General features: G+C 43.0%; 1 protein-coding gene across 1 annotated transcript in view; it reads left to right on the forward strand.

The window, feature by feature from the left end:
• LOC140741676 (uncharacterized) overlaps positions 1–23,667 on the forward strand; it is a 35,104-nt gene extending 11,437 nt beyond the window's left edge. The window contains exon 2 of the mRNA XM_073071939.1: positions 20,933–23,667. Within this exon, the coding sequence (XP_072928040.1) occupies positions 21,923–23,446 (1,524 nt within the window). The 5' untranslated portion in view covers positions 20,933–21,922 and the 3' untranslated portion in view covers positions 23,447–23,667. The remainder of the gene's footprint in view (positions 1–20,932) is intronic.
• The last annotated feature ends 3,234 nt before the right edge of the window (positions 23,668–26,901 follow it).

Raw genomic sequence — 26,901 nt, forward strand, 5'->3', positions numbered from 1 at the left:
TATAATTATCTGTTTTGCTTTGCTTCAGGTTTTTATGTGTTATTGTTAGGTCTTCTCCAGTTAACGTTTAACTGCAATTACCTGAATGCTTTCAATTAATTCTACAAGACTTTGTCGGTGTCCAATTATGTATGCTTGGACTTTTATCTCTTCTTGGAAGTTTGTCTCTTATTAGATAGACGGAAGGGCAGGTAGTGTTGAGGAAGTAGGATTGCTGCAGAAGGACTCAGATTAAAATAATGTCAAAGAAGTGGCAGACAGAATACAGCATCAGGAAATAGTATGATCAAGCACTTTGGTAGAAGAAATAAAAGTATGGACTATTCTCTAAATGGTGAAAAAATTTAAAATCTGAGGTGAAAAGGACTTGGGTGTCCTTGTACAGGATTCCTTAAATGTTAATTTACAGGCCGAGGCAGTGGCAAGGAAGGCAAGTGCGATGTTAGCATTAATTTCAAGAGGACTAGAATATAAAAGCAAGGATATAATGTTGAGGCCTTGTGTCACTGTGAGCCATATTTGAGCAATTTTGGGCCCCTTATAAGACCTTAAAGTCTTAATAGGAGCAGAAATAGGTCATTCAACACATCGAGTCGCATTATCTTGCCTTTAGAATAATTAGAGTCATAGAAAACAGCAGCAAAGAAACAGGCTCTTCAGCACATCTAGTCCATGCGGAAACCATTTAAGCTGCCTACTCCCATCGACCTGCACTGGGACCAAAGCCCCTTGTATTCCTACTATCATGTACCTATCCAAACTTTGCTTAAACATTAAAACACCATATTCCATCTGCCATTTCTTTGCTCATTCTCATTACTTATCTGTCCTTCTGTAGCCTCTCTACTTCCTCAAAACTACCTGCCACTCCACTGATTTTCATATTATATGCAAACTTTGCAACAAAGCCATCAATTCCATCATCCAAATCATTAATATATAATATAAAAAGAATTGGTCCCAACATAGACCCCTGTGGAACACCACTAGTCGCTGCAGCCAAGCAGAAAAGGCTCCCTTTACTCCCACGCTCAAGGCTTGTTAAGCAGCCTCATGTGTGGCACCATGTCAAAGGCCTTCTGAAAATCCAAGTACACAACATCAACTGATTTTCCTTTGTTTATGCAGCTTATTATTTCTTCAAAGAAATCAGACAGACTTGTCAGGAAAGATTATTCCTTCAGGAAATCATGCTGAATACAGCCTATTTTATCATGTGCTTCCAAGTACCCTGAGACCTCATCCTTAATAATCGACTTCAACATCTTCCCAACTACTAAGATCAGGCTAACTAGCCTAACAGGCTAATTTTAGTTTCCTTTCTGCTGCCTGCTTGAAGAGTGGAGTGACATTTGCAATTTTCCAGTCTCCCAGAACTTTTCCAGAATCTAGTGATTCTTGAAAGATCGTACCTCACCAATCTTTTCAGCTACCTCTTTCAGAATCCTGGGGTGTAAATCATCTGGTCCTGGCGACTTATCTACTTTCAGGCCTTTCAGTTTCCCAAGAACCTTCCCTCTAGTAATGGTAACTCAACACACTTAACCTGACACTTGGAACTTTCATCATACTGCTGGTATCTTCCACAGTGAAGACTGATGCAAAATACTTAATCAGTTCATCCACCATTTCCTTGTCCGTCATACTCTCCAGCATAACTTTTCAGCAGTCCGATTGCAGTCGGATAACAAGAGAGGGAATTTGTTGAATGTCTTCGGATCGTAACAGAGGAAATTTTGTTGAATGCCTACGAGATGGCTTTTTAGAGCAGCTTGTGGTTGAGCCTTCTCAGGGAAAGGCTATCTTAGATTGGGTGTTGTGTAATAACCTAGATCTTATTAGGGAGCTTAATGTAAAGGAACCCTTAAGAGGCAGTGTTCATACAATTATTGAATTCATACTGCATTTGAAGAGGGAGAAGCATAAGTCACATGTATCAATATTGTAATGAATAAAGGGAATTACAGAGGCATGAGAGAGATGGATTGGAGGAGGATACAGATGGGGATGATGGCAGAGCAAAGATGGCTGAAGTTTCTGAGAATAGTAGATATGTCTTACAGAAGGAGTTGTTCTGAAATAGCATGGGTAGGCAATCGTGGCTGACAAAGGAAGTTAAGGACTGCCTAAAAGCCAAGGAAAGGGCATAAAAGGTAGCAAAAGTGAGTGGGAAGTTGGACAATTAGGAAGCTGTTAAAATCGAACAAAAGGCAACTAAAAAGTCTGTAAGGTGGGGAAAAATGCAATATGAGGGCAAACTAGCCAATAATAGAAAGCAGGATACCAAAGGTGTTTTTTTCAGTTATATAAAGAGTAAAAGGGAGGTGAGAGTTGATATTGGACCACTAGAAAATGATGCTGATGAGGAAGTAATGGGGGACAAAGAAATGGCTGTTGAACTTAATAAGTACTTTGCATCAGTCTTCACTGTGGAAGATGCTAATAGTGTGCCAGATGTCTGAGTGTCAGTGAGCAGGAGTTAGTGTTGTTGCTCTTACAAAGGAAGAAGTGCTTGGCAGACTCAAAGGTCTTAAGGTGGTTAAGTCGGCTGCACCAGATGGACTACATCACAGAGTCCTGAAAGAGGTTGCCGAAGAGATAACGGATGGAATCACTTGATTCTGGCATGGTCCCAGAGGACTGGAAGATTGCAAATGTCACTCCACATGTTAAGAAAGGAGGAAGGCAAAAGAAAGGAAATTATAGGTCTGTTAGTCTAGCCTCAGTGATTGGGAAAGTGTTGGTGTTTATTATTAAGGATGAGATTTCGGGGTACTTGGAAACTAATGATAAAATAAGTCGAGGTCAGCATTGTTTCTGTGAGGGTAAATCTTGCCTGACAAATTTGTTAAAGTTCTTCAAGGAAGTAACAAGCAGGGACAAAGAAGTGGATGCCACTTACTTGGATTTTCAGGTGTTTGATAAGGTGTCACACATGAGGCTGCTTAACAAGATGCATGACTATGGCATTACAGGAAAGATACTGACATGGACAAAGGAATGGCTGACAGACAGGAGGCAGTAAGTGGGAATATAGGAGACCTTTTCTGGTTGACTGCCAGTAACTACTGGTGTTTGTTGGGGGTTAGTATTGGGACCACTTCTTTTCACGTTTGTCAATGATGTGGAGAATGGAATCGATGGTTTTGTGGCAAAGTTTGCAAATGATACAAAAATAGGTGGGGAAGTAGGTAGTGTCGTGGAAGCAAGGCGATTGCCGCAGGATTTAGACAAATTGGAAGAATGGGCAAAAATGTGGTGGAATGGAAGACAATGTTGAGAAATGCATAATAATGCATTTTGATAAAAGGAACAAAAGTGCAGACTATTATCTAAATAGGGAGAAAATTAAAACATTAGAGTTGCAGAGGAACTTAGGAGTCCTTGTGCAAGACTCCTAGAAGGTTAATTTACAGGTTGAGTCAGTGGTGAAGAAGGCAAATGCAATGTTGGCATTTATTTCAAAGGGAATACAATATAAAAGCAAGGTGATAACGCTAAGGCTTTGTAAGACACTACTTAGGCAGCACTTGGAGTATTGTTTTGGGCCCTGCTGTACCTGCATGCATATTTTCAGCGACTGATGAACAAGGACACCTAGATCTCGTTGTACTTCCCCTTTTCTAACTTGACACCATTCAGATAGTAATTTTCCTTCCTGTTCTTGCCACCAAAGTGGATAACCTCACATGTATCCACATTAAACTGCATCTGCCATGCATCTGCCCACTCACCCAACCTGTCCAAGTCACCCTGCATTCTCCTGTCATCCTCCTCATATTTCACACTGCCACCCAGCTTTGTGTCATCTGCAAATTTGCTAATGTTACTTTTAATCCCTTCATCTAAATTATTAATGTATATTGTAAATGGCTGCGGTCCCAGCACTGAGCCTTGTGGTACCCCACTAGTCACTGTCTGCCGTTCTGAAAAGGACCCATTAATCCCTACTCTTTGTTTCCTGTCTGCCAACCAAATTTCTATCCATGTCAGTACACCAGCCCCAATACCATGTGCTCTAATTTTGCCCACTAATCTCCTATGTGGGACCTTATCAAAGGCTTTCTGAAAGTCCAGGTACACTACATCCACTGGCTCTCCCTTGTACATTTTCATAATTACATCCTCAAAAAATTCCAGAAGATTAGTCAAGCATGATTTCCCCTTCGTAAATCCATGCTGACTCGGACCGATCCTGTTACTGCTATCCAAATGTGCCACTATTTCATCTTTTAATTGACTCCAGCATCTTTCCCACCACTGATGTCAGGCTAACTGGTCTATAATTCCCTGTTTTCTCTCTCCCTCCTTTCTTAAAAAGCGGGATAACATTAGCTACCCTCCAATCCTCAGGAACTGATCCTGAATCTATAGAACACTGGAAAATGATTACCAATGCATCCACGATTTCTAGAGCCACCTCCTTAAGTACCCTGGGATGCAGACCATCAGGCCCTGGAGATTTATCAGCCTTCAGTCCCATCAGTCTACCCAACACCATTGTCTGCCTAATGTGAATTTCCTTCAGTTCCTCCATTACCCTAGGTCCTCTGGCCACTATTACATCTGGGAGATTGTCTGTGTCTTCCCTAGTAAAGACAGATCCAAAGTACCTGTTCAACTCGTCTGCTATTTCCTTGTTCTCCATAATAAATTCACCCATTTCTGCCTTCAAGGGCCCAGTTTTGGTCTTAACTAATTTTTCCTCTTGACATAGCTAATGAAGCATTTACTATCCTCCTTTATATTCTTGGCTAGCTCACCTTCGTACCTCTTCTTTTCTCCCCATATTGCCTTTTTAGTTTTCTTCTGTTGCTCTTTAAAAGTTTCCCAATACTCTGGCTTCCCGCTCATCTTTGCTATGTTATACTTCTTCTCTTTTATTTTTATACTGTCCTTGACCTCCCTTGTCAGCCATGGTCGCCCCCTACTCCCCTTGGAATCTTTCTTCCTCTTTGGAATTATCTGATCCTGCACCTTCTGTATTATTCCCAGAAATACCTGCTTTTGTTTTTCCACTGTCATCCCTGCTAGGGTATCCTTCCAGTCAACTTTGGCCAGTTCCTCCCTCATGGCTCCATCGTCCCCTTTGTTCAACTGTAATACTGACACTTTCGATTTTCCCTTCTCGCTCTCAAATTGTAGATTAAAACGTATCATATTATGATCACTACCTCCTAATGGCTCCTTTACCTCGAGTTCCCTTATCAAATCCGGTTCAATACACAACACTAAATCCAGAATTGCCTTCTCCCTGGTAGGCTCCAGTACAAGCTGCTCTAAGAATTCATCTCAGAGGCACTCCACATACTCCCTTTCTTGGGGTCCAGTACGAACCTGATTTTCCCAGTCTGCCTGCATGTTGAAATCCCCCGTTACAACCGTAGCATTACCTTTGTGACATGCCATTTTTAACTCTTGATTCAACTTGCACCCTATATCCAGGCTACTATTTGGGGGCCTGTAGATAACTCCCATTAGGGTCTTTTTGCTCTTACAATTTCTCAGTTCAATCTATGCTGACTCTACATCTCCTGATTCTATGTCACCCCTTGCAAGGGACTGAATTTTCATTCCTCACCAACAGAACCACCCCATCCTCTCTGCCCACCTGTCTGTCCTTTTGATAGGATGTATACCCTTGAATATTCATTTCCCAGCCCTGGTCCTCTTGCAGCCATGTCTCTGTTATGCTTACAACATCGTACTTGCCTATTTCCAGCTGAGCCTCAAGCTCACCCACTTTATTTCTTATACTTCGTGCATTCATATATAATACTTTTAATCCATTACTCCCCTCACTTCTCACACCGATCCCTATTGCGCTTGGCTGTACTCTCTGATCCCTTCCTGAGCTTTCTGCCCCTTTAATTCTGTTATCTTAACTTTTCTTATTCTGTCTTTCCCTTTAACTCCATCCTTATATCTCCAGTTTGTCTCCCCCCCCCCCTCCACTTATTAGTTTAAACACACCTGTGTAGCAGTGGCAAACCTGCCTGTCAGAATGCTGTTAAGGTGCAACCTGTCTCTTTTGTACAATTTATCCTTGCCCCAAAACAGATTCCAGTGGTCTAAGTATCTAAAACCTTGCTTGCCACACCAGCTCCTCAGCCACACATTGAGATCCCATATTTCCCTGTTCCTGCCTTCACCAGCATGAGGAACTGGAAGCAAACCGGAGATAACCACCCTGGAGGTCCTGCTTTTTAGCCTTCTTCCGAGTTCTCTGAAATCACGCTGCAGAATTTCTATCCTCTCCTTCCCAATGTCATTTGTGCTGACATGCACTACCACTTCTGGCTGTTTACCTTCACCCCTGAGGATGCCCTGCAATTGGTCCTGGATCCTGGCACCAGGGAGGAAACACACCATCCTTAAATCCCACCTGTTGCCGCAGAAACTCCTTTCTGTACCTCTCACTTATCTAAGATTTATCAAAGAAATGATGTGCTGATATTGGAGAGGGTTTAAAGGAAGTTCACAAAAGAGATTCCAGAATTGAATGGCTTGTCATCTGATGAGTCTTTACTCACTGAAATTAATCTGTGGCAGAGCATTCCACAGATTCACTACTCTGTGACTAAAAAAAAATCTCCTTACCTCTGTTTTAAAAGGTTGCTGCTCATTTTCCAGTCCTTTCAACATTTAGTAGGTTTCAATGAGATCTTTCCCACAGCATTCTTCTAAATTCAAGTGAGTACAGATTCAAAGCTGCCAAATGATGCTCAAATGTTAACCCCTTCATGCCCAGAAGCATCCTCATGAGCCTTCTCTGGAATTCTCCATTGACAACACATCCTCTCTGAGATATAGCTCCAAAACTATTGCCAATACCCCGAGTGGCCTGACTAGTGTCTTATAAAACCTCAGCATGATCTCCTTGCTTTTATATTCTATTCCCTTTGAAATAAATGCCAATTTTGCACTTGCCTTGCACAAGGACTCCCAAGTCCCTTTGCACCTCTAATGTTTGAATTTTCTCCCCATATAGATAGTAGTCTGCACTTTTGTTCCTTTTACCAAAATGCATTATCATACATTTCCTAACACTGTATTCCATCTGCCACTTTTTTACCCATTCTTCCAATTTGTCCAAGTCCTGCTACAATCGCATTAATTCCTCAGCACAACCTACCTCTGTACCTATCTTCGTATCATCTGCAAACTTTCCCTCAAAGCTATCAATTCCATTATCAAAAACATTGACAAACAATGTGAAAAGTAGCGGTCCCAATACTGACCCCTGAGGAACACCACAAGTCACTGGCAACCATCCAGAAAAGGTCCTCTTTATTCCCACTCGCTGCTTCCTGCCTTTCAGCCATTCCCCTATCCATGCCAGTATCTTTCCTGTAATGCCATAGGATTCTTGTTAAGCAGCCTCATGTGTGAAAATCCAAGTAAATGACATCCACTGCCTCTTCTTTGTCCACCCTGCCTGTTACTTCGTAGAAGAACTCATAACAGATTTGTCAGACAAGATTTCCCTTCACAGAAACCATGCTAACTTTGACTTAGTTTATCATTAGTTTCCAAGTACCCCCAAACCTCATCATTATTTATACTGAGGAAAGGCTAACTGGCCAGTAATTAACTTTCTTTTGTCTTCCTCCCTTCTGAAAGAGTGGAGTGACATTTGTAATTTTCCAGTCCTCTGGGACCATGCCAGAATCAAGTGATTCTTGAAGGGTCATGGTCAATGCATTCATTATCTCTTCAGCATCCTCTGTCTAATTGATCTGGTCAGGTGACTTATCCACCTTAAGACCTTTGAGTTTGCCAAGCACTTTTTCCTTAGTAATAGCAATGGCACTCACTCCTGCTCCCTGACACTCGACTTCTGGCATATTGCTAGTGTCTTCCACTGTGAAGACTGATGCAAAGTACTCATTATGTTCATCTTCCATTTCTTTGTCCCCCATTGCTGCCTCACCAGCATCATTTTACAGTGGTCATCTAATAACTCTCTATACAACCAAAAACCTTTTAGTATCCTGCTTTCTGTAATTGGCTACTTTGCCCTCATATTTCATCTTTTCTCTTCTTGTAGCTTTTTTAGTTGCCTTTTGTTGGATTTTAAAAGCCTCCCAATCTATGGTCCCTCTAAGCTGTGCGCGTGCGCGCTCACACATTTGCAACCAGCGCACAAAGGAAATTAATGTGCACACAAAAGGTTAGTTACCTAAAATAATGTAGTAATTAATAATTATACTTATTGTTAGTCTAGATAGAGTTTACAAAGAATGGGTAAATGCCAAAGACAGGAGAGAGAAAAAAATAACCGTGACTTAAATATGTATGTTATTTTGTTGTTATTCTGTGCAGTTTTATGTCAAATATTTTGTAAACCTACATAAACTGTGCCATGTGTGCATTCAGTGTGCACATACTTTTGTCACAGGAAAAAAGTTGCACAACATAAGATTTTTGCACACACTGACTACTAAAAATTAGAGGGAACGTTGCTCCCAATCATCCAACTTCCCACACTAATACTACCTTATATGTCCTTTTCTTGGTTTTATACAGTCCTTAACTTCCTATGCCTGCTATTTGAGAACCTTTTCATCTGTAGGACATATCTATCCTACGCCTTGAGAACTATTCCCAGAAACTTCAACCACCTCTGCTCTGCTGTCATCCCCACCAGTATTCTCCTCCAATCCACCTGGGCAAGCTCCTCTCTCATGCCTCTGTAATTCCCTTTATTCCATTGTAATACTGATACATCTGACTTTTGCTTCTCCCTCTCAAATTGCAGAATGAATTCAATCATATTATGATCACTGCCTCCTAAGGGTTCTTCTACATTAAACTCCCAAATAAGATCTGGGTTATTACTCAACACTGGATCTAAGATAGCCTTTCCTCAAATAGGCTCAAGCACAAGCTGCTCTAAAAAGCCAATGGGTTGGCATTCAACAAATTCACTCTCTTGTGATCTAACACTAACCAGATTTTCCCAAATCCCCCATTACAATTGTGACATTACCCTTATTTCATTTTCCTGCTCCCTTTTCGATCTCAACCCCACATCTTAGCTACTATTTGGAGACCTATATTTGATTCCCACAATGTTTTTTTTCACTCTTGAAGTTTATTAACTCCACTCATAAAGGGTTAACTTTCTCTGACCTGATGTCACCTCTTTCTAAAGATGTAATTCCATCTCATACCAGCAAAGCCACACCACCCCCTTTACCTTACTGCCTGACCTTTCGATACAAAGTATATCCTTTGATGTTAAGTTCTCAACTATCGCCTTCTTTCAGCCACAGCTCAGTGATGCTCACAGCGTAATACCAACCAATCTTTAATTGTGCTAGTTCATCCACCTTATTCCAACTGCTATGCGCATTTAAATACAGCACCTTCGGTCCTTCATTCTTCGCCCTTTTGAATTTTGCCTCTGTGGAACAATTTAACTCTTTGCTTTGTCTGCATTTGTACCCAGTCATTAATTTGTCCTTCCTTACATTCATGTTACACCCATCATCAACTTGTAAACCTTCTGGCTGATGCTCAGCTCTATCATACTGGTTCCACGTACCCTTGCCATATTGGTTTAAGCCACCCCCACAGCTCTAGTAAATCTCCCTGCAAGAATATTGGTCCCCATTGGATTCAAGTGTATTCCCTTTTGTACAGGTCGCACCTGCCCCAGAAGAGGTCCCAATTATCCAGGAATCTGAATCCCTGCCCCATGCTCCAATTCTTCAGCCACTCATTTACCTGCGACCTTATTCTATTTCTATCCTCACTGTTGCGTGACATAGGCAGTAATGCCAAGATTACTACCCTTGAGGTCCTGCTCCTCAGCTTCCTTCCTAAGTCCCTGCATTCTGTTTTTGGGACCTCCTCCCTTTTTCCACCTACGTCATTGGTACCAATATGTAGCACTACTTGTGGTTGCTCACCCTCCTTTTTCAAACTATTGTGGAATCGTTCAGAAACATTATCAACCCTGGCATCTGGGAGGCAAGCTACCATCCGTATTTTTACTTCACATTCACAGAATTGCCTGTCTCCCAATATAGAGTCCCCTATTACTGCTGCCAACCTCTTCAGTACCCAACCCTTCTGAGCCACAGGGCCAGACTCAGTACCAGAGGTACGGCTGTTGTTGCTTCTCCCAGGTAGGTCGTCCCCCACAGCAGTACTCAAAATGGAGTACTTATTGTTGAAGAGGATGGCCATGGGGGTGCTCTCCACTATCTCACGTTTTCTCTTCCCTCTCCTCAAACAGTCACTCATTTATCTGTCTATTGTAGCCTTGGGGGTGAATACCTCCCTGTAGCTCCTATCTATCACTGCTTCACTTTCCCAAACAAGGTTTAGGTGGGGTGGAGTTTGTTAGGTGTGTTCAGGAAGGTTTCCTGACACAATATGTAGATAAGCCTACAAGGGAGAGGCTGTACTTGATCTGGTATTGGGAAATGAGCCTGGTCAGGTGTCAGGGCTCTCAGTGGGAGAGCATTTTGGAGATCGTGATCACAATTCTATCTCCTTTCCCATAGCGTTGGAGAGGGATCTGAACAGGCAAGTTAGGAAAGTGTTTAATTGGAGTAAGGTGCTTGGAAGTAAGTACAGAGGTGATGTCAGGATAAGTTTCTTACACAGAGAGTGGTGAGTGCATGGAATGGGCTCCCAGTGATGGTGGTGGAGGTGGGTACGATAGGGTCTATGGGTAACCTTGTTAAACCTTACTTCTAATTATTACCCATTACCTGATGCAAGAACACACAGTACTACAGAGGATAAAGCAACAGCTTTTATTAGTAGCTCACTACTAGAGAGAGGCCTCCTTAGGCACGCACAGGGGACCCGTACCAGAGGTCTCTCTCTCAAAGCACAGAGATAGAGTTTTTATACCATTTTTGTCACATACGCAGGAAACAATTTTTTAGCTACCCCCATAGTCACATGCCCCGCAACAGTGGTATTTTTAAAACAAAATCACCTTAAAAGGCAGTCAAGTTCAGATAACCAGGACAATGTGCACAATGAGATAATTCCTCATCTTTCAACCGTTGTTCCGCATATTTGGAGACAGAGTACAATTAGATTACTACATCCTGACACCTGCAGGTGAGACAAGGATTGTGGGTTCGTATCAAACCTTTGTCTAACTTAGACATATTACAATTTATAGAAATAGCTTACGAGACAAAGAACGCTTAGCTCAATTCTTGCAAAACCATGTAGCGGGAGGTGTGTGACAGATAAGCAGAACTCAATCCACAAAACATAATGTGCAAGGTTGTCAGTCTGAAAAGCAGCACAGGCAGATTACTCAGAACAGAACAAACAGAAATCTGCAGCAATTTAACCTGTTTTACAAGAGTCCGAAAATCATTTCCCAATCCTTTAACCCTTCAACATCTCATCCCATTCCATGATAACATAATTAAATTGGGGCTGAAAATGGTGCCACTAATTCGGTAGCGAAAGCCTTGCAGCAAGTGTTTAAACAGGTCAACAGTACACAACACACAATGATAATCATGGCAAGAATGATTAACCCATGCAGGAGGTAACAGTCCCATGATCCCCCTAGCAACCAGCTGAGCCACCCTTCTCCTCCAGCGGACCCTGGCCTAAAACTATCTAACTGCTCCTGAATCTCCAGAATTGCATGAAAGACATTATAGGACTTGTCCCTGACATGAGTGATGCACTTATCCCCAACTATGGCACATACCCCTCCTTGCTGAGCTAACTGGTAGTCCACAGCATACCAGGTCTGCAGAGCGTTAAAGCCAAAGTTCTGCCATTTCTTGGTTGATTGCTTCCAGGCCCTCCATTGTGCTGTTTCCCAATGCCGTCAGCCCACAGATGAGGTAGTTTCGATTCCTGGCAGCTATAGCCCCAGCAGATCCCCTAGGGAGGACGTGCTGAGCCAGCCATAGCCTACCGCTGATCCCAGAGTGGTCAGGTCCTTATAATCCACACAAAATTCTTTACTGATGGATCAAGCCACCAGTCATCGTCGAACGTGAGCTTCCTGCGGGCAAGGAACAGTGAGAGGGCTGATCGTTCCAACTGCGAATAGTGGAGGCAGAACATTGGTAGCCATAGTATAGGTTCCGTTAAAGAGGAACACATATCCGCTCTTTGCCTGGTAGCATGTGGAACTACCAGAAGAAAATATTTTTTGAATACCAGGTATTTTCAGAGTGGTATATTGGGGCGAAAGCGAGTGACATTGTCCCTCTAGAAATGTGGGTCCCATTACAATGACCACATACATACTGACTCCCTTTGGGTAGGGAAGTACACCTTTCTCGAGTACAGGTACATGAAAACTTCCCTCGTTTTATTCTGCAATCATGATTCAGACACCGTTTTTCAATGCAGGGCATGTTCTTAGGGACTTTGGCAATTACACACCCCCATCCTTGTCCTCGGAAGCAGAAAGGGTAGCCTTGGGTGCCCCTACAGCTAGAGTTAGTGACCCAACGTCCCTCTTCCCAATCGTCATTTCATTGCATTTGTGCCTTTTGCCAGGACCGAGTTCCCTAGCACTTGGATTGCCAATTCTCAGAGGTCCACCCAGAGGTACCGTTCAGACTTTCCACATACCGTCCCATACTCCCTCTTGTAAACCTTCCCTTATCACCTTTACACTCTCTGCCTGGCCTATCCTCTTCCACTCAATCCTCTCACCTCCTTTCAGATGGGTTAGCCACAAATAGTGCCTCCGCAGATTGAGCTAAGGGGTAACATACAGTTCTATTATCATATAATCGCATATGCATTTCATAAAAGAGATTACTTTCTAAAGTATCTGTTAGTACAAACATAAAGAGTCCAAGTCCAACAACAATCAGTTTTTGTCCGGTGACGATTACTTAAAATCGCTCAGTTGAATCCTACGGTTGTGACCTTGTACTTTTACTGATGTGGGCGTTTGGAGAAGGAGAAAAGGTCCTTTCCACCAGGGTCCAAGCTTGGGGTGCTCCTAATCCCTTATCAGTACCGAATCTCCAATTTTCAAATCTGGCCACTCTGCCTCTGGTTTTTCCTGTGGCTTAAATGCCTCCTGCACCTGAGAATGAAGAAACTTTAGAGAGGATGTTAACTGCCTGAAATACTTTTGCAATTCATCCCCCATAACATTAAGGTCAACTTGTGTGGGAAGCTGAATGTTAGCATCCCATGGGGTCCTTCCGGGATGTCCATAAACAATTTCAGCTGCTGATACTCCAGTAGTGGAATGGGGAGTAATCCTCATATGATACAAAGCTAATGGAAGGACCTTCAGCCAGTTCAGTCCGGTATCAGACATTAACTTAGCCAGCTTATTTTTCAGGGTGCCGTTAGCCCGTTCCACTACTCCTGCATCCTTCGGGTGATAGACACAGTGGAACTGCTGTTCAATGTGCAGCACCTCACATAGCTCTTTATTTATTTTTCCCACAAAATGAGGACCATTGTCCGAACTTATTTGTCTGGGTACCCCGAATCTTGGTATAATATCTGTAACAACCTTACCACCGTGGTCAGAAAGGCTTCAATCCATCTACGAAACACATCTACAATCACTAAACAATACTTATAACAGTGTACACGTGGTAGTTCGATAAAATCAAGCTGAGTGCATTCAAAAGGACCATTTGGCAAGGGGGCTTCTCCTGGGGCACGTTTTACTCCTTTTCCCGCGTTCGTTTGTTGGCATATCAGACATGATCCTATTTTCTCTTGTGCCACCTCTTCCAATCTAGGGTGCCACCAGGTGTGTAATAAAATGTTACTCATTCATTCCTTCCCAAGGTGTGTATCAGTATGCAGGCAATCAATAAGCATTGGTAACAATGCATCAGGTATACATACTTGGCCAACTGAAGTGAGCCAGAGGCCCTTGGACGCAGAGTGCGAACACCCATGCTTCTTCCAGATTAGTTTTTCTGAATCAGGGCGTCCCCCTGTAGTTATTGTATAGTGTCCATGCCTGGAAGACCTTTTGTTGTTGTGGTCGGACTGCAGGCCAAGGCCAATTTCTCTGGCATGGAGTCAATATAAATGGCAGTCTGTGCTGCTAATTTGGCTTCCCTGTCCGCCCTATTATTACCTTGGGTGACTGTAGAGTTGGAGAGATGCGCTGAGCACTTAATGATAGCTGATTGTTTTGGGAGGATGGCACTGAGGAGGTTCTTTACGTACAAAGCTTTCTGAATAGGGGTTCCTGTGAAAGTGAGGAATCTCCGGTGGGCCCACAGTTGGCTGAAGTCATGAGCCCCCCCCCCCCCCTCAAAAGTGTAACGGGAGTCAGTAAAAATATTGGCCACTTTATTCTTGGCCAATATACAGGCTCTTGTCAAAGCAAACAGTTCTGCCTTTTGTGCTGAAACAGGAGGTTGTAAGGATGCTGACTCGACCACAGCCGAGTCATTCACAATGGCATAGCTGACATTTGAATGGTACCTATTATATAGTCTATAAAATCATCAGGATTCATCTTGCAGTTAGGTGCCTTGCTCATAATCGTGCACATTTCATGAGGTTTCCAAGGGGTATAAACTTGCAGAGTGGTTTCATTGGCATTCCCATGGGGACTGGGGACAATTCGGGTCGGGAGCAAATGTGGAGTGCTTGCATCCAGGGCCGCAGGTCCAAAGGGGTCATCATCATCATACTCCTCATCTGGGTCAATTAAGGGGCCGTCCCCTACCAAGCAGTTTCTCTTTCGGGCATGGGTTTTAGGTACTGGCAACCAGAAGGGTTTTTCCTTTGACTGCTGCTTAGTTTGGCTTCTAGTTCTGGCTGCTATCGGGTCACTAAATTGCTCTGGCCCCTGCCCCTGCTCCTGTTCATTAGATCTCTGAGGTGAGTAAGGAAGTGGTGGTTGGGACGCTTGTGACTGAGGGAGTAGAGGGTAAACTTGGGCCGTGGGGCGCACTAGCCAATCTTCCTCAGTTTCATCTGTATCATCAATCTCATTTTGGAACAACATGGGTAATCCAGACATGTCCAGAGGTACCTCCATTTTACCCTGGTAATTAGCACCCTCATGTCCCTGTCCAGTTCCTTCTCCTGTTTTCTCCCTCCTTTTCTGTCCTTTATCATGGTCTTTACACTGATACTTCAACACTTCCCATGGCTTGGGTTTGCTTTCCCTGTCACATAGGCGAATCCCCCTTCTACGTGCATTGTGTTCCCAACTACTTTGTCTAGACTTATTGGTTAATTCCTTGGCCATTTTTCTCCATGTTTACATTAAAATTTTCCATTTTTCCCCTGATTTTCATTTCCACATTGCCTCTTCTGTTTCCACATCCCAGGTTCCCCCCCCCCCCCCGCCAATGGCCACATTCCATTTCCCAGTTTCTTATTTAATGAGGCAGATAACTTACGGAAATCATTCTCATCCCTGGGATTCTCCTTACAAATTTTGAACAAGGGGGTGTCTGGTCCTGACTTATCAAGGGTCTGACCCATTTTCCTGTAATCCACTAATTTAGTGCCATATCTCTCTGCACCCACTTCAGGGTCCTGACCTTCACGTGGGGGATTTCCCCTCTTAACAATCAGTCTAAGGCAGGGTGTATGAGACAGGCAAATTATCGTAAGCTTACTACAAAACATATTTATACCAGAGTGAATCCTCTAACTCTTCTTACACCAGGGTGAATCCTCAAGCCCATTCTTCTTACACCAGGGCAAAACCTCAAGCCCACTCTTCTTATACCAGGGTGCATCCTCAAGCCCACCGTTCTTACCGTAGTACTCGGATAATCTTAATGGTTCTTCAGGAGTCCGTCAGAGGATTTCTCACCAGACGAAGGGGTCATCAAGGTGGACAATTAATGAGAGATCAAGGTAAATCTTACCTTAGGGGCCCATCCATCTCAGGTCATTGCCACGGAGCCGATTGCTGATGCTGTCTCACGGGGAGGCCTCGTTTTGGACTCCTGGCTGGCTCGGCAAATTGTTAAAATTTACTTCTAATTATTACCCGTTACCCGATGCAAGAACACACAGTACTAAGAAGGATAAAGCAAAAGCTTTTATTAGTAGCTCGCTACTAGAGAGAGCCCTCCTTAGGCACACACAGGGGGCCCATACCAGAGGTCTCTCTCAAAGCACAGAGATACAGAGTTTTTAGTGTTTTTGTCACATACGCAGGAAACAATTTTTTAGCTACCCCCATAGTCACATGCCCAGCAACAGTGGTATTTTGAGGCAAAATCGTCTTAAAAGGCAGTCAAGTTCAGATAACCAGGACAATGTGCGCAATGAGATAATTCCTCATTTTACAACCATCGTTCCGCATATTTGAAGACAAAGTATAATTAGATTACCACATCCTGACACCTGCAGGTGAGACAAGGATTGCGGGTTTGTATCGAACCTTTGTCTAACTTAGACGTGTTACAATTTATAGAAAAAGCTTACAAGACAAAGAGCGCTTTGCTCAATTCTTGCAAAACCATGTAGCAGGAGGTGTGTGACAGATAAGCAGAACTCAATCCACAAAACGTAACATGTGCAAGGTTATCAGTCTGAAAGCAGCACAGGCGGATTACTCAGAACAGAACAAACAGAAGTCTGCAGCAATTTAACCCGTTTTACAAGAGTCCGAAAATCATTTCCCAACCTTTTAACCCTTTAACATCTCAACCTTAGGAAATTTCTAACTAAGACATGTTCAGCACAGCATTGAGGGCCTAAGGGCCTGTGTTGTTCTGTAGTTATTCTATGTTTCTAAGCCAAACTGCAGCTCCAGTTCCTCATCATCGTCTCTAAGGAGCTGCATCTCGATGCACCTGGTGTAGATGTGGCCATTGGGAGAGCCTGGTAGTCTCCCGGAAATCCAACATCTGACACCCGAAACAGAGACACTGGAGCAGAATTAGTCCATTTAGCCCATCGAGTCTGTTCCACCATGCGATTATGGAGATCCCTTTTTTCCATCCTAAGTGCCACTCTCAGGCCTTCTCCCCATAACCTTTCATGCCATGTCCAATCAAGAACCTATCAAGTTCTGTCTTGAATGGATCTAACAACCTGGCATCCGCAGCTACTTGTGGTAATAAATTCCACAAATTCACCACCCTCTGGCTAAAGAAATTTCTCTGCATTTCTGTTTTAAATAGACACTCCTCTATCCTGAGGCTGTGCCCTCTTGTTCTATACTCTTCCTCCATAGGAAACATCCTTGCCACACTTACCATCTCTAGGCCTTTCAACATTTAAAAGATTCCAAAGTGATCCCCACTCATCCTTATTAATTCCAACATGTACAGACCCAGAGATATCATATGATAACCCTTTCATTCCCAGAATCATCCTTGTGAACCTCCTTTGAACCCTTTCCAATGCCAGATGAGGAGTCAAAACTATTCACAATACTGAAGGTGAGGCCTCACCAGTGCCTTATAAAGCTTCAGCATCACATCTCTAGACCTCTTGAAATGAACGCTAATGTTGCATTTTCTTTCCTCACCACTAACTCTGCCTGCAAGTTAACCTTCAGGTGTTCTGCACAAAGACTACCAAGTCCCTTTGCATCTCAGTTTTTGGATATTCTCATTGTTTAGAAAATAGTCTGTACATTTATTTCTACTACCAGAGTGCATGACCATACATTTTCCAACATTGTATTTCATTTGCCATTTTCTTGCTCATTCTCTGAATCTAAGTCTTTCTGCAGCCTACCTGTTTCCTAAACACTACCTGCCCTTCCACCAACCTTCGTATCATCTGCAAACTTGGCAACAAAGCCATCTAAGTCAATGGTACACAGCATAAAAAGAAGCATCCCAACACTGACCCCCACAGAGCACTATTAGTCACTGGTAGCCAACCAGAAATCAGCCAAGATTTTCCCTTAAGGAAGTCATGCTGACTTTGTCCTATCTTGTCCTGTGTTACCAAGTACTCCATAACCTGACCTTTAACAATTAGCTTCAACATCTTCCCAACCACTGAGGCCAGGGTGACTGGTCTATAATTTACCTTCTGCTGCCTTCCTCCTTTCTTAAAGAGTGGAGTGACATTTGCAATTTTACAGTCCTCTGGCACCATTCCAGAATCCAATTATTTTTGAAAGATCATTTCTAATGCCTCCACAATTTCTACTGCTATCTCTTTCAGAACCCTAGGGTGCAGTTAATCTGGTCGGGGTAACTTATGTACCCTTATGTCTTTCAGCTTTTTGAGCACCTTCTCCCTTGTAATAGTAACTGCACTCACTTCTCTTCCCTCACAACTTTCAATATCTGGCACACTGCTAATGTCTTCCACAGTGAAGACTGATCCAAATACTTAATTAGTTCATCTGTCATCTCCTTGTTCCCGGTTATTATTTCTCTGGCCTCATTTTCTAGCGTCCTATATCCACTCTCGTCTCTTTTTTATTTTTTACATACTTGAAAAAGCTTTTACTCTCCACTTAGTTATTGTTTACTAGCTTGCTTTTATGTTTCATCTTTTCCCTCCGGATGATTCTTTTAGTTGCTCTTTGTAGGGTTTTAAAACTTCCCAATCCTCTGTCTTCTCACTAATTCTTGCTTTGTTGTATGTCCTCTCTTTTGCTTTTACATTAGCTTGGACTTCCCTTGTCAGCCACGGTTGTACTACTTTACCATTTGAGTATTTCTTTGTTTTTGGAATACATCTACCTGCACCTTCCTCATTTTCCCCAGAAACTCACACCATTGCTGCTCTGCAGTCATCCTGCCAGCATCTCCTTCCAATTTACTATGATCAACTCCTCTCTCATAGCACTACAATTTCCTTTACTCCACTGAAATACTGCTATGTCAGACTTTACTTTCTCCCTATCAGATTTCAAGGTGAACTCAAGCATATAGTGATTACTGGTTCTTAAGGGCTCTTTTACCTTAAGCTCCCAAAATGCCTTCAGATCATTATATAACACGCAATCCAGTGTAGCTGATCCCCTAGTAGGCTCAACAATAAACTGTTCTAAAAAGCCATCTCGTAGGCATTCAAGAAACTTGCTCTCTTGAGATCCATACCAACCTGATTTTCCCAATTGACCTGCATGTTGAAATCTCCTTTGACTATCATAACATTGCCAGTTTGATATACCTTTTCTATTTCCCATAGTAATCTGTGGTCTACATCACGGATATTGTTGGGACGCCTGTATATAACTGCCATCAGGGTCCTTTTACCCTTGCTGTTTTGTAAATCAACCCACAAAGATTCAACATCTTCCAATCCTGTGTCACATCTTTCTACTGATTTGATGCCATTCTCTACCAGCAGAGCCACGCCATGCCCTCTGCCTACCTTCCTATCCCTCTGATACAACCTGTAACTTTGGACATTCAGCTCCCAATTACAATCGTCCTTCAACTATGTTTCAGTGATAAACATAAATCATACCTGATCATCTGTAATAGTGCAACAAGATCATCCCCCTTACTTCTTATATTCCATGCATTGAAATATAACATTTTGAGTACTGCATTTACTACCCTTTTTGATTCTGCCCTAATGCACTGATGCTCACCCTGCTGGCTGCAATTTTCTCCTATTATCTGCCTGTCCTCCCTGAAGTCTGACTGCACCACATCTTTGCTTTCTTACCATCTGTCCTGTCCTGATTCCCTTCACTCCAGTTCCCATCCCCTGTCAAATTAGTTTAGGCCCTCCCCATTAGCTCTAGCAAACCTGCCCGCGAGAATATAGGTCCCACTTGAGTTTAGGTGCAAACTGACACTCTTGAACAGGTTATACCTCCCTCCATATCTCCTGCCTATGATCCAAGAACCTGAAGCTTTGCCCCCTCCACCAGCTTCTCAGCACGCATTAATATCCTCTTCTGTTTCTGCTCTCAATGGCACATGGCACAGGCAGTTGTCCAGAAATTTACCATCCTGGAGGTCCTGCTTCTAAGCTTTTTTATCTCCCATTGTAATTTGTAGCCCACATCTTTGCTGATGTTCGGAAGTCTGTATGTAACTCCCATCAAGGACTTTTTACCTTTGCAGTTTTTGATTCTACACCTTCCCATCCTGTGTCACTTCTTTCTGAGGATTTGATTTCATTTTTTTGCCAGCTGCCATCTCACCCCTTCTGTCTACCTACCTATCCTTTCAATACTGTGTGTATCCTTGGATGTTAAGCTCTTAGCTATTGTCATTCCTCAGCCATGACTTACTGATTCAACCTCATACATGCCAATCAGTAACTGCTACAAGTTCATTGGCGTTATTCTGTATACTGTTATCCATTCAAATATAACACTTTCAGTCCTGTATTCATCGCCCTTTTCAATTCCATCCACCTTTACATTGCAACACATCCCATTGATTGCAATTTTGCCCTATCATCAGCCTATCCTTGCTAACAGTCTCACTACACACTGCCTCTGTTTGTAAACCAACTTCTCCATCCTCATCCCTATCGTCCTGGTTCCCATCCCCCTGCCAAATTAGTTTAAACCCTCCCAAACAGCTCTAGCAAACATCCTGGGTAACAAGTGATCAGTAACTTGAAAATCACAGAAGTGCCACACTCCAATGAGAAAGACTACTGCCCTCTCTTTCATATTCATTGGCATTGTCATCAATGAGTGCACCACCATCAGTTATTTGGGGGGAAGCTGGTCGAAGAAATTAGAAAGTCCCCAGGTTCAGTCGTGTAAACTCTGTAGCGCTGTGCGACATGACCAGAACTTGAAATAATACTAATGGAGAGAGACAAACTGAGCTAAGTCACAAATTGAAGACAGACAGGAATGGCCCTTTCTGATACAGACAAAAACAGTCAGAGAATTTGACGGTCAGCCTGAATGACTGTATTGTGCCCAGTTAGATGAAGAGAAGTTGTTCCTCCAACTTGGGTTGAACCTTGCAATAACAGTGTGATGTCAGAGCTCAGCATAGAAACTTAGATGTAAAATGTAAATGTTGTTATGTCCTTCACCCATTGATGTCTTTTGCAAATTTTTTTACAGTTTACAAACGACAAAGAATTAGTGTACAGGAGTCTCAAACGTAACAACGTGTTGGTTTTGCTGTCCCTGTCCAGCTATCTAAGGAGCGATCAGACATTTCCTTTGCAACATCAATATATCTGTTGTTCATCCCTGGAGATGAAGAAGTATCCCATCGCAGCTTGAAATGTGCTTTGTGTCTAAAATGAAGCTTTCTTTTGCAACTCAGTGAAATCCACTGGAACCGGGGTGCTGAGAACACACCAGCATTTGTTCACTGGAGATCAGTTTTTCAACTGCATTGATTGTACGAGGGATTCACTACGAATGACATCTGAATGATAAATTGCCAAAGCATAGATAGCAGGGAGATGTCATTCTCCTGCTTTCAGTGTGGGAAGGGATTCATTCCCTCAGCTGACCCTTAGGCACATCAGAGAGTTCACACTGGAAAGAGGCCATTCACTTACTGTGTGTGTGGGAGGGATCCACTTAGTCATCCAACGTGAAGATATATCAGCATGGGTCATCAACATAGTGCGACGGACCGTTCACCTGTTCTGAATGAGGAAAGTGATTCATTCTGCCATCCAAGCTAAAGATACATCAGGAAATTCACACCACTGAGAGACCGTTCACCTGTTCTGTGTGTGGAGAGAGATTCACTCACTCATCCCACCCACAGACTGTTCAACTCTTCCATGTGTGGAAGAGATTCACTCGGTCATCTGAACTGCAGAACATGAGTGAGTTCACACTGGGGTGAGACCATACATCTGCTCTGAATGTGGGAAGGGACTCACTCAGTCATTCCACCTGTAGATATACCGGTCAGTTTACACCAAGGAGAGACCGTTTACCTGCTCAGACTGTGGGAAGGGAATCACTTGGTCATTCCAGTTACAAGCACAGCAGTCAGTTCACACTGAAGAAAGACCACCTGCTCAGTGTCAGAGGGAATTCACTTGGTCATCAAATCTTTTGGCACACCAGTCAGTACACACTGTGGAAATGCGGTTCTCTTGTTCAGACTGTGGGAGGGAATTTCCTCGGTCATTTCAACTGAAGGTACATCAGCGAGTTCACACTGGGGAAAGGCCGTTCACCTGCTCAGACTGTGGAAAGGGATTTACTCAGTCATCCCACCTACAGAGACACCACCAACAGGTTCACTCTGGGGAGAGGCCTTACACTTGTTCTGTGTGTGGGAAGGGATTCACTCAGTTATGTAACCTACATGCACACCATTTAGTTCACACTGGGGAGAAACCATTCACCTGCTCAGACTGTGGGAAGGGATTTACTCGGTCATCTCAACTGAAGTTGCATCAGCGAGTTCACACTGGGGAGAGACCGTTCATCTGCTCAGACTGTGGGAAGGGATTCACTCGGTCATCTGACCTACTGGCACACCAGTCAGTTCACACTGGGGAGAGGCCGTTCACCTGCTCAGACTGTGGGAAAGGATTCACTCGGTCTTCCCACCTGCAGGCACACCAGCGAGTTCACACTGGGGAGAGGCCATTCACCTGCTCAGACTGTGGTAGGGCATTTCGTCAGTCATCACAACTGAAGGAACATCAGCGGGTTCACTCTAGAGAGCGGCCATTCAAATGCTCAGATTGTGGGAAGGGATTCACTCAGTCATCACACCTACAGACACACCAGCGAGTTCACACAGGAGAGAGACCATTCACATGTTCTGTGTGTGGGAAGGGATTCACTCACTCATCCCACCTACAGACACACCAGTCAGTTCACACTGGTGAGATGCCATTCATCTGTGCAGACTGTGGAAAGGGATTTCCTTGGTCATCTCAACTGAAGGTACATCAGCAAATTCATAAAGGAGAGATGCCATTCATCTGCGCAGATTGTGGGAAGGGATTTTCTTGGTCATCTCAACTGAAGGTACATCAGCGAGTTCACACTGGGGAGAGGCCATTCACCTGCTCTGAATGTGGGAAGGGATTCACTCGGTCATCTCACCTACTGGCACACCAGTCAGTTCACATTGGGGAGATGCCATTCACCTGCTCAGAGTGTGGGAAGGGTTTCACTCAGTCATCTCAACTGAAGGCTCATCAGCGAGTTCACACTGGGGAGAGGCCATTCATCTGCTCTCGCTGTGGGAAGGCTTTCACTCGATCATCTCACCTACTGGCTCATCAGTCAGTTCACACTGGGGAAAGACCATTCTCCTGCTTAGACTGTGGGAAGGAATTCAGTCAGTCATCTCAACTGAAAGTACACCAGCGAGTTCACACTGGGGAGAGGCCATTCACATGCTTTGACTGTGGGAAGGGATTCACTCGATCATCTTACCTACTGGCACACCAGTCAGTTCACACTGGGGAGAGACCATTCACTTGCAAAGATTGTGGGAAGGGATTTCCTCGGTCATTTCAACTGAAGCTACATCAACGAGTTCACACTGGGGAGAGGCCATTCTCCTGTTCTAAATGTGGGAAGGGATTCACTCGGTCATCCAACCTTGTGACACACTATCAAGTTCACACTGGGGAAAAAGTTTAAATAAGCTTTATACTTAAAATGTTAATGCTATATACTTAAACATCATGGTTGCTGAATCCAAAGGCAAGTTCCAAAGTCTGTTCGTGTCGAACTCTGCAATTATTGCTCCTGCTCATCACACCCAATTCTGCACCCCGGTCACTGGGCATGGGATGAGTTTCTTATGCTGATGTTCACCTTTAACAGGACTGGTGTTTAATATTTGGGATCTGTGACAAATAAATCAGTTCTATTTTAAAGTTTGTCTCAGGTAGTTCGTGAATCACTACACACCTGGTGTCCGGTAGGAAATCAACCCCCCCCACCTCCATCTGGACCCTGCCAATATTTCTGTTCCACAACAATCCTTTTAAGTCCATCCCTGTGTTCACCTTACACTCTTGCTGAGGTGATTGGTTTCAATCGCCACTCTGTGGTTAAGAGGCTTCCCTTGAATTTTCTGCATGACCTTCTGCAGTTGTGTCTGATGTGTTCTTCATCTCTCAAATCTCTGGGCCAACGAAGAATAATATTGATTGTTAATATCCTTATTCTCTGCTCATTTAAATGTTATGGATTATTTTCAGTGCTTCCAAAGGGCTGTGTCACTCACAGTCGGATTGTTACAATATAGCACTGTTCTCTAAACTCTGAAAGCAGAATGGGGAACTGTTATTTGGATGTTCAGTGGAGCAGGGTCAGAAACCAGAGATGGATTTTGAGGCAGAGTTTGAGTTTGAGGCTCTCAAGAGTGATAGGAGTAAGAGTATATGATAAGTAGGGAATCGGAGCATGGGTGTGACAATGAATGACAGTAGCAATATTTGGAAGCTGATTAACAGAAAAAAATTACATTGACTTTGACAATGCCTGGTGTCATTGAGTAAATTGCTTGTGGGAGTTTACTGTGTTAAATTAGCTACTGAGTTATCATAAAAATATTGGTTGGATGCTACCATTTGGCAGGGGGAGACAATGCTTGTACTAATTGCTTTCAGTGGCACTGTCCTAATCCAGAAATCTCTAAACTTCAGAATGTATATCACTGCAGATCAAGTGCGCAGGTGCTGTCAGTCCAAAGTTGGGCTGAAAGGCATGCATGTGTTCAGTGGACAAAAGACTGGAAATGGCTGCACTGGACTTGTACGAAAAATATAGTTCCAAGTTTATCTCACTTGAAGAACTTGATGCATCTTTCAGATAAGTAGATATACGATTTTCTACCAATTGAAGTGCAACATTGAGATCAGATACGACGTCCAGAGCCAGCTGATGTCCATCCATTCTTCAGTAGCTAATGAGAGTAGTTGAGATCAAGGCCTAAAAGAAAGAATTGAGTCCAACCTGCAGTGAATTAAATGATCACTAGAGATCAGATGCTCAACTGCTTGAAGTGTGGGAGGGATTCACTACCTTATCTGACCTGATGATGCACTATGAAGTTCATAGCAAGGAGAAATCATTCAGCTATACAATATTGCTGAAGATGAGGTAACTGGTTTACAAACAGGTAATATGTAGTGAGGAGAGGCTGTTAATAGGGCAACATTACAGCTCAGAGGATAATTTGCAACATAAAAGGTGGACAAAATCAAAAAGGGTGAGTACAGGACTGGAGGTGTTATAATTGAATGTATGCAGTATATGAAATAAGATAGATAAAGTTGCAGCCCTTATGCAGCTTAGCAGGTATGATGTTGTAGGCATTACTGAATCATGGCTGAAAGAAAGTTATATCTGGGAGCTTAATGTCCAAGGATACACATTGTATTAAAAGGACAGGCATGAGGGTGCCAGAAATTGTTGAATCATTGTGGACAGAGCTAAGGAACTGTAAGGGTAAAAAGACCCTAATGGAAGTTGTATATAGACCTGGCAACAGTAATAAGGATGTGGCCTACCAATTACAACGGGAGAAAGAAGATGCATGGCAAAAGTGCAATGTTACAATAGTCAAGTAGATTAAGAAAATCAGGTTGGTGCTGGATTACAGGAGAGGGAATTTCTAGAGTGCCTATGAGATCGTTTATGAGAGCAGCTTGTAGTTCAGGCATTCTGCACCAGGTGTTGTGCAATGACATTGCACAATTGATTAGAGAGCTTAGGGTAAAGCAACCTTTTTGGGCCATGATCATAATGTGATTGGATTCACCTTGAGATTTACGAAGGAGAAGCTAAAGTCGGTAGTACAATTGAGTCTAGAGAATTATATAGGCATGAGAGAGGAGCTGGCCAGAATTAATTAAAAAAGAATGTTGGCAGGGATGACAGCAGGGCAGCAATGGCTGGAATTTCTGGAAGCAATATGGAAGGCACAGGACATATACATCCCAAAGAGCAAGAAGTATTCTAAAGATGACAACCGTGGCTAACTAGAGAAGTCAAAGCCAGCATTAAAGCCAAAGAGAGGGCATATAATAAAGCAGAAATTAGTAGGAATTTAGAGAATTGGGAGGATTTTAAGAACCAATGGAAGTAAACTAAAAAGATGCAATATGCAGATAAGCTAGTCAATAATATTAAAGAGGATACCAAAAGTTTCTTTACGTACAGAAAGTATAAAAGAGAGGGAAGAGTGGATATCAGACTGCTAGAAACTGATGCTGGAGAGGAAGTAATAGAGGACAGTTATATGGTGGATGAACTGAATAAGTATTTTACATCAGTCTTCATTGTGGAAGACACTAATAGTATGGTGGAGATTCTAGCTGTCAGTGGTCATGAAATGTGTGAAGTTCTTGGAAACTGAAAAGTCTGAAGGTAGATAAGTCACCTGGTCCAGGTGGTGTACATCCCAGCGTTCTGAAAGAGGTTTGCTGAAGAGATTGTGGAGGCATTAGTGATGATCTTTCAAGAATCACTAGATCTGGAAAGGTTTGGAAGACTAGAAAATTGTGAATGTCACTCCACTCTTCAAGAAAGGAGAGAGGCAGCAGGAAGGAAACTATAGTTCAGTTTGTCTGACTTCAGTGGTTGGAAAGATGTTGGAGTAAATTAAAAAGAATGTAGTCTCAGGTTGCTTGGAGGCAGATGATAAAATAAGCTGCAGTCCGCATGGTTTCCTCAAGGGAAAATCTCGCCTGACAAATCTGTTGGAATTCTTTGAAGAAATAACAAGCAGGATAGACAAAGGGAAATTGGTTGATGTTTACTTGGATTTTCAGAAAGCCTTTGACAAAGTGCCGTACATGAGCTTAAGAAACTATGAACCCATGATATTACAGGAAAGATTCATGCATGGATAAAGAAGTGGCTGATTGGCAGGAGGCAAAGGATGGGAATAAAGGGAGCCTTTTCTGGTTGGCTACCAGTGACTAGTGGTGTTCCAAAGGGGTCTGTGTTGGGACAATTCTTTTCACATTATATGTTAATAATTTGGATGATGGAATTGATGGTTTTGTTGCAATATGAATACAGGTGGAGAGGCAGGTAGTTTGAAGGAAGTACAGAGGCTACATAATGACTTAGACAGATTA

Source organism: Hemitrygon akajei, chromosome 19 (assembly GCF_048418815.1).
Source record: "Hemitrygon akajei chromosome 19, sHemAka1.3, whole genome shotgun sequence".
NCBI lineage: Eukaryota > Metazoa > Chordata > Chondrichthyes > Myliobatiformes > Dasyatidae > Hemitrygon > Hemitrygon akajei.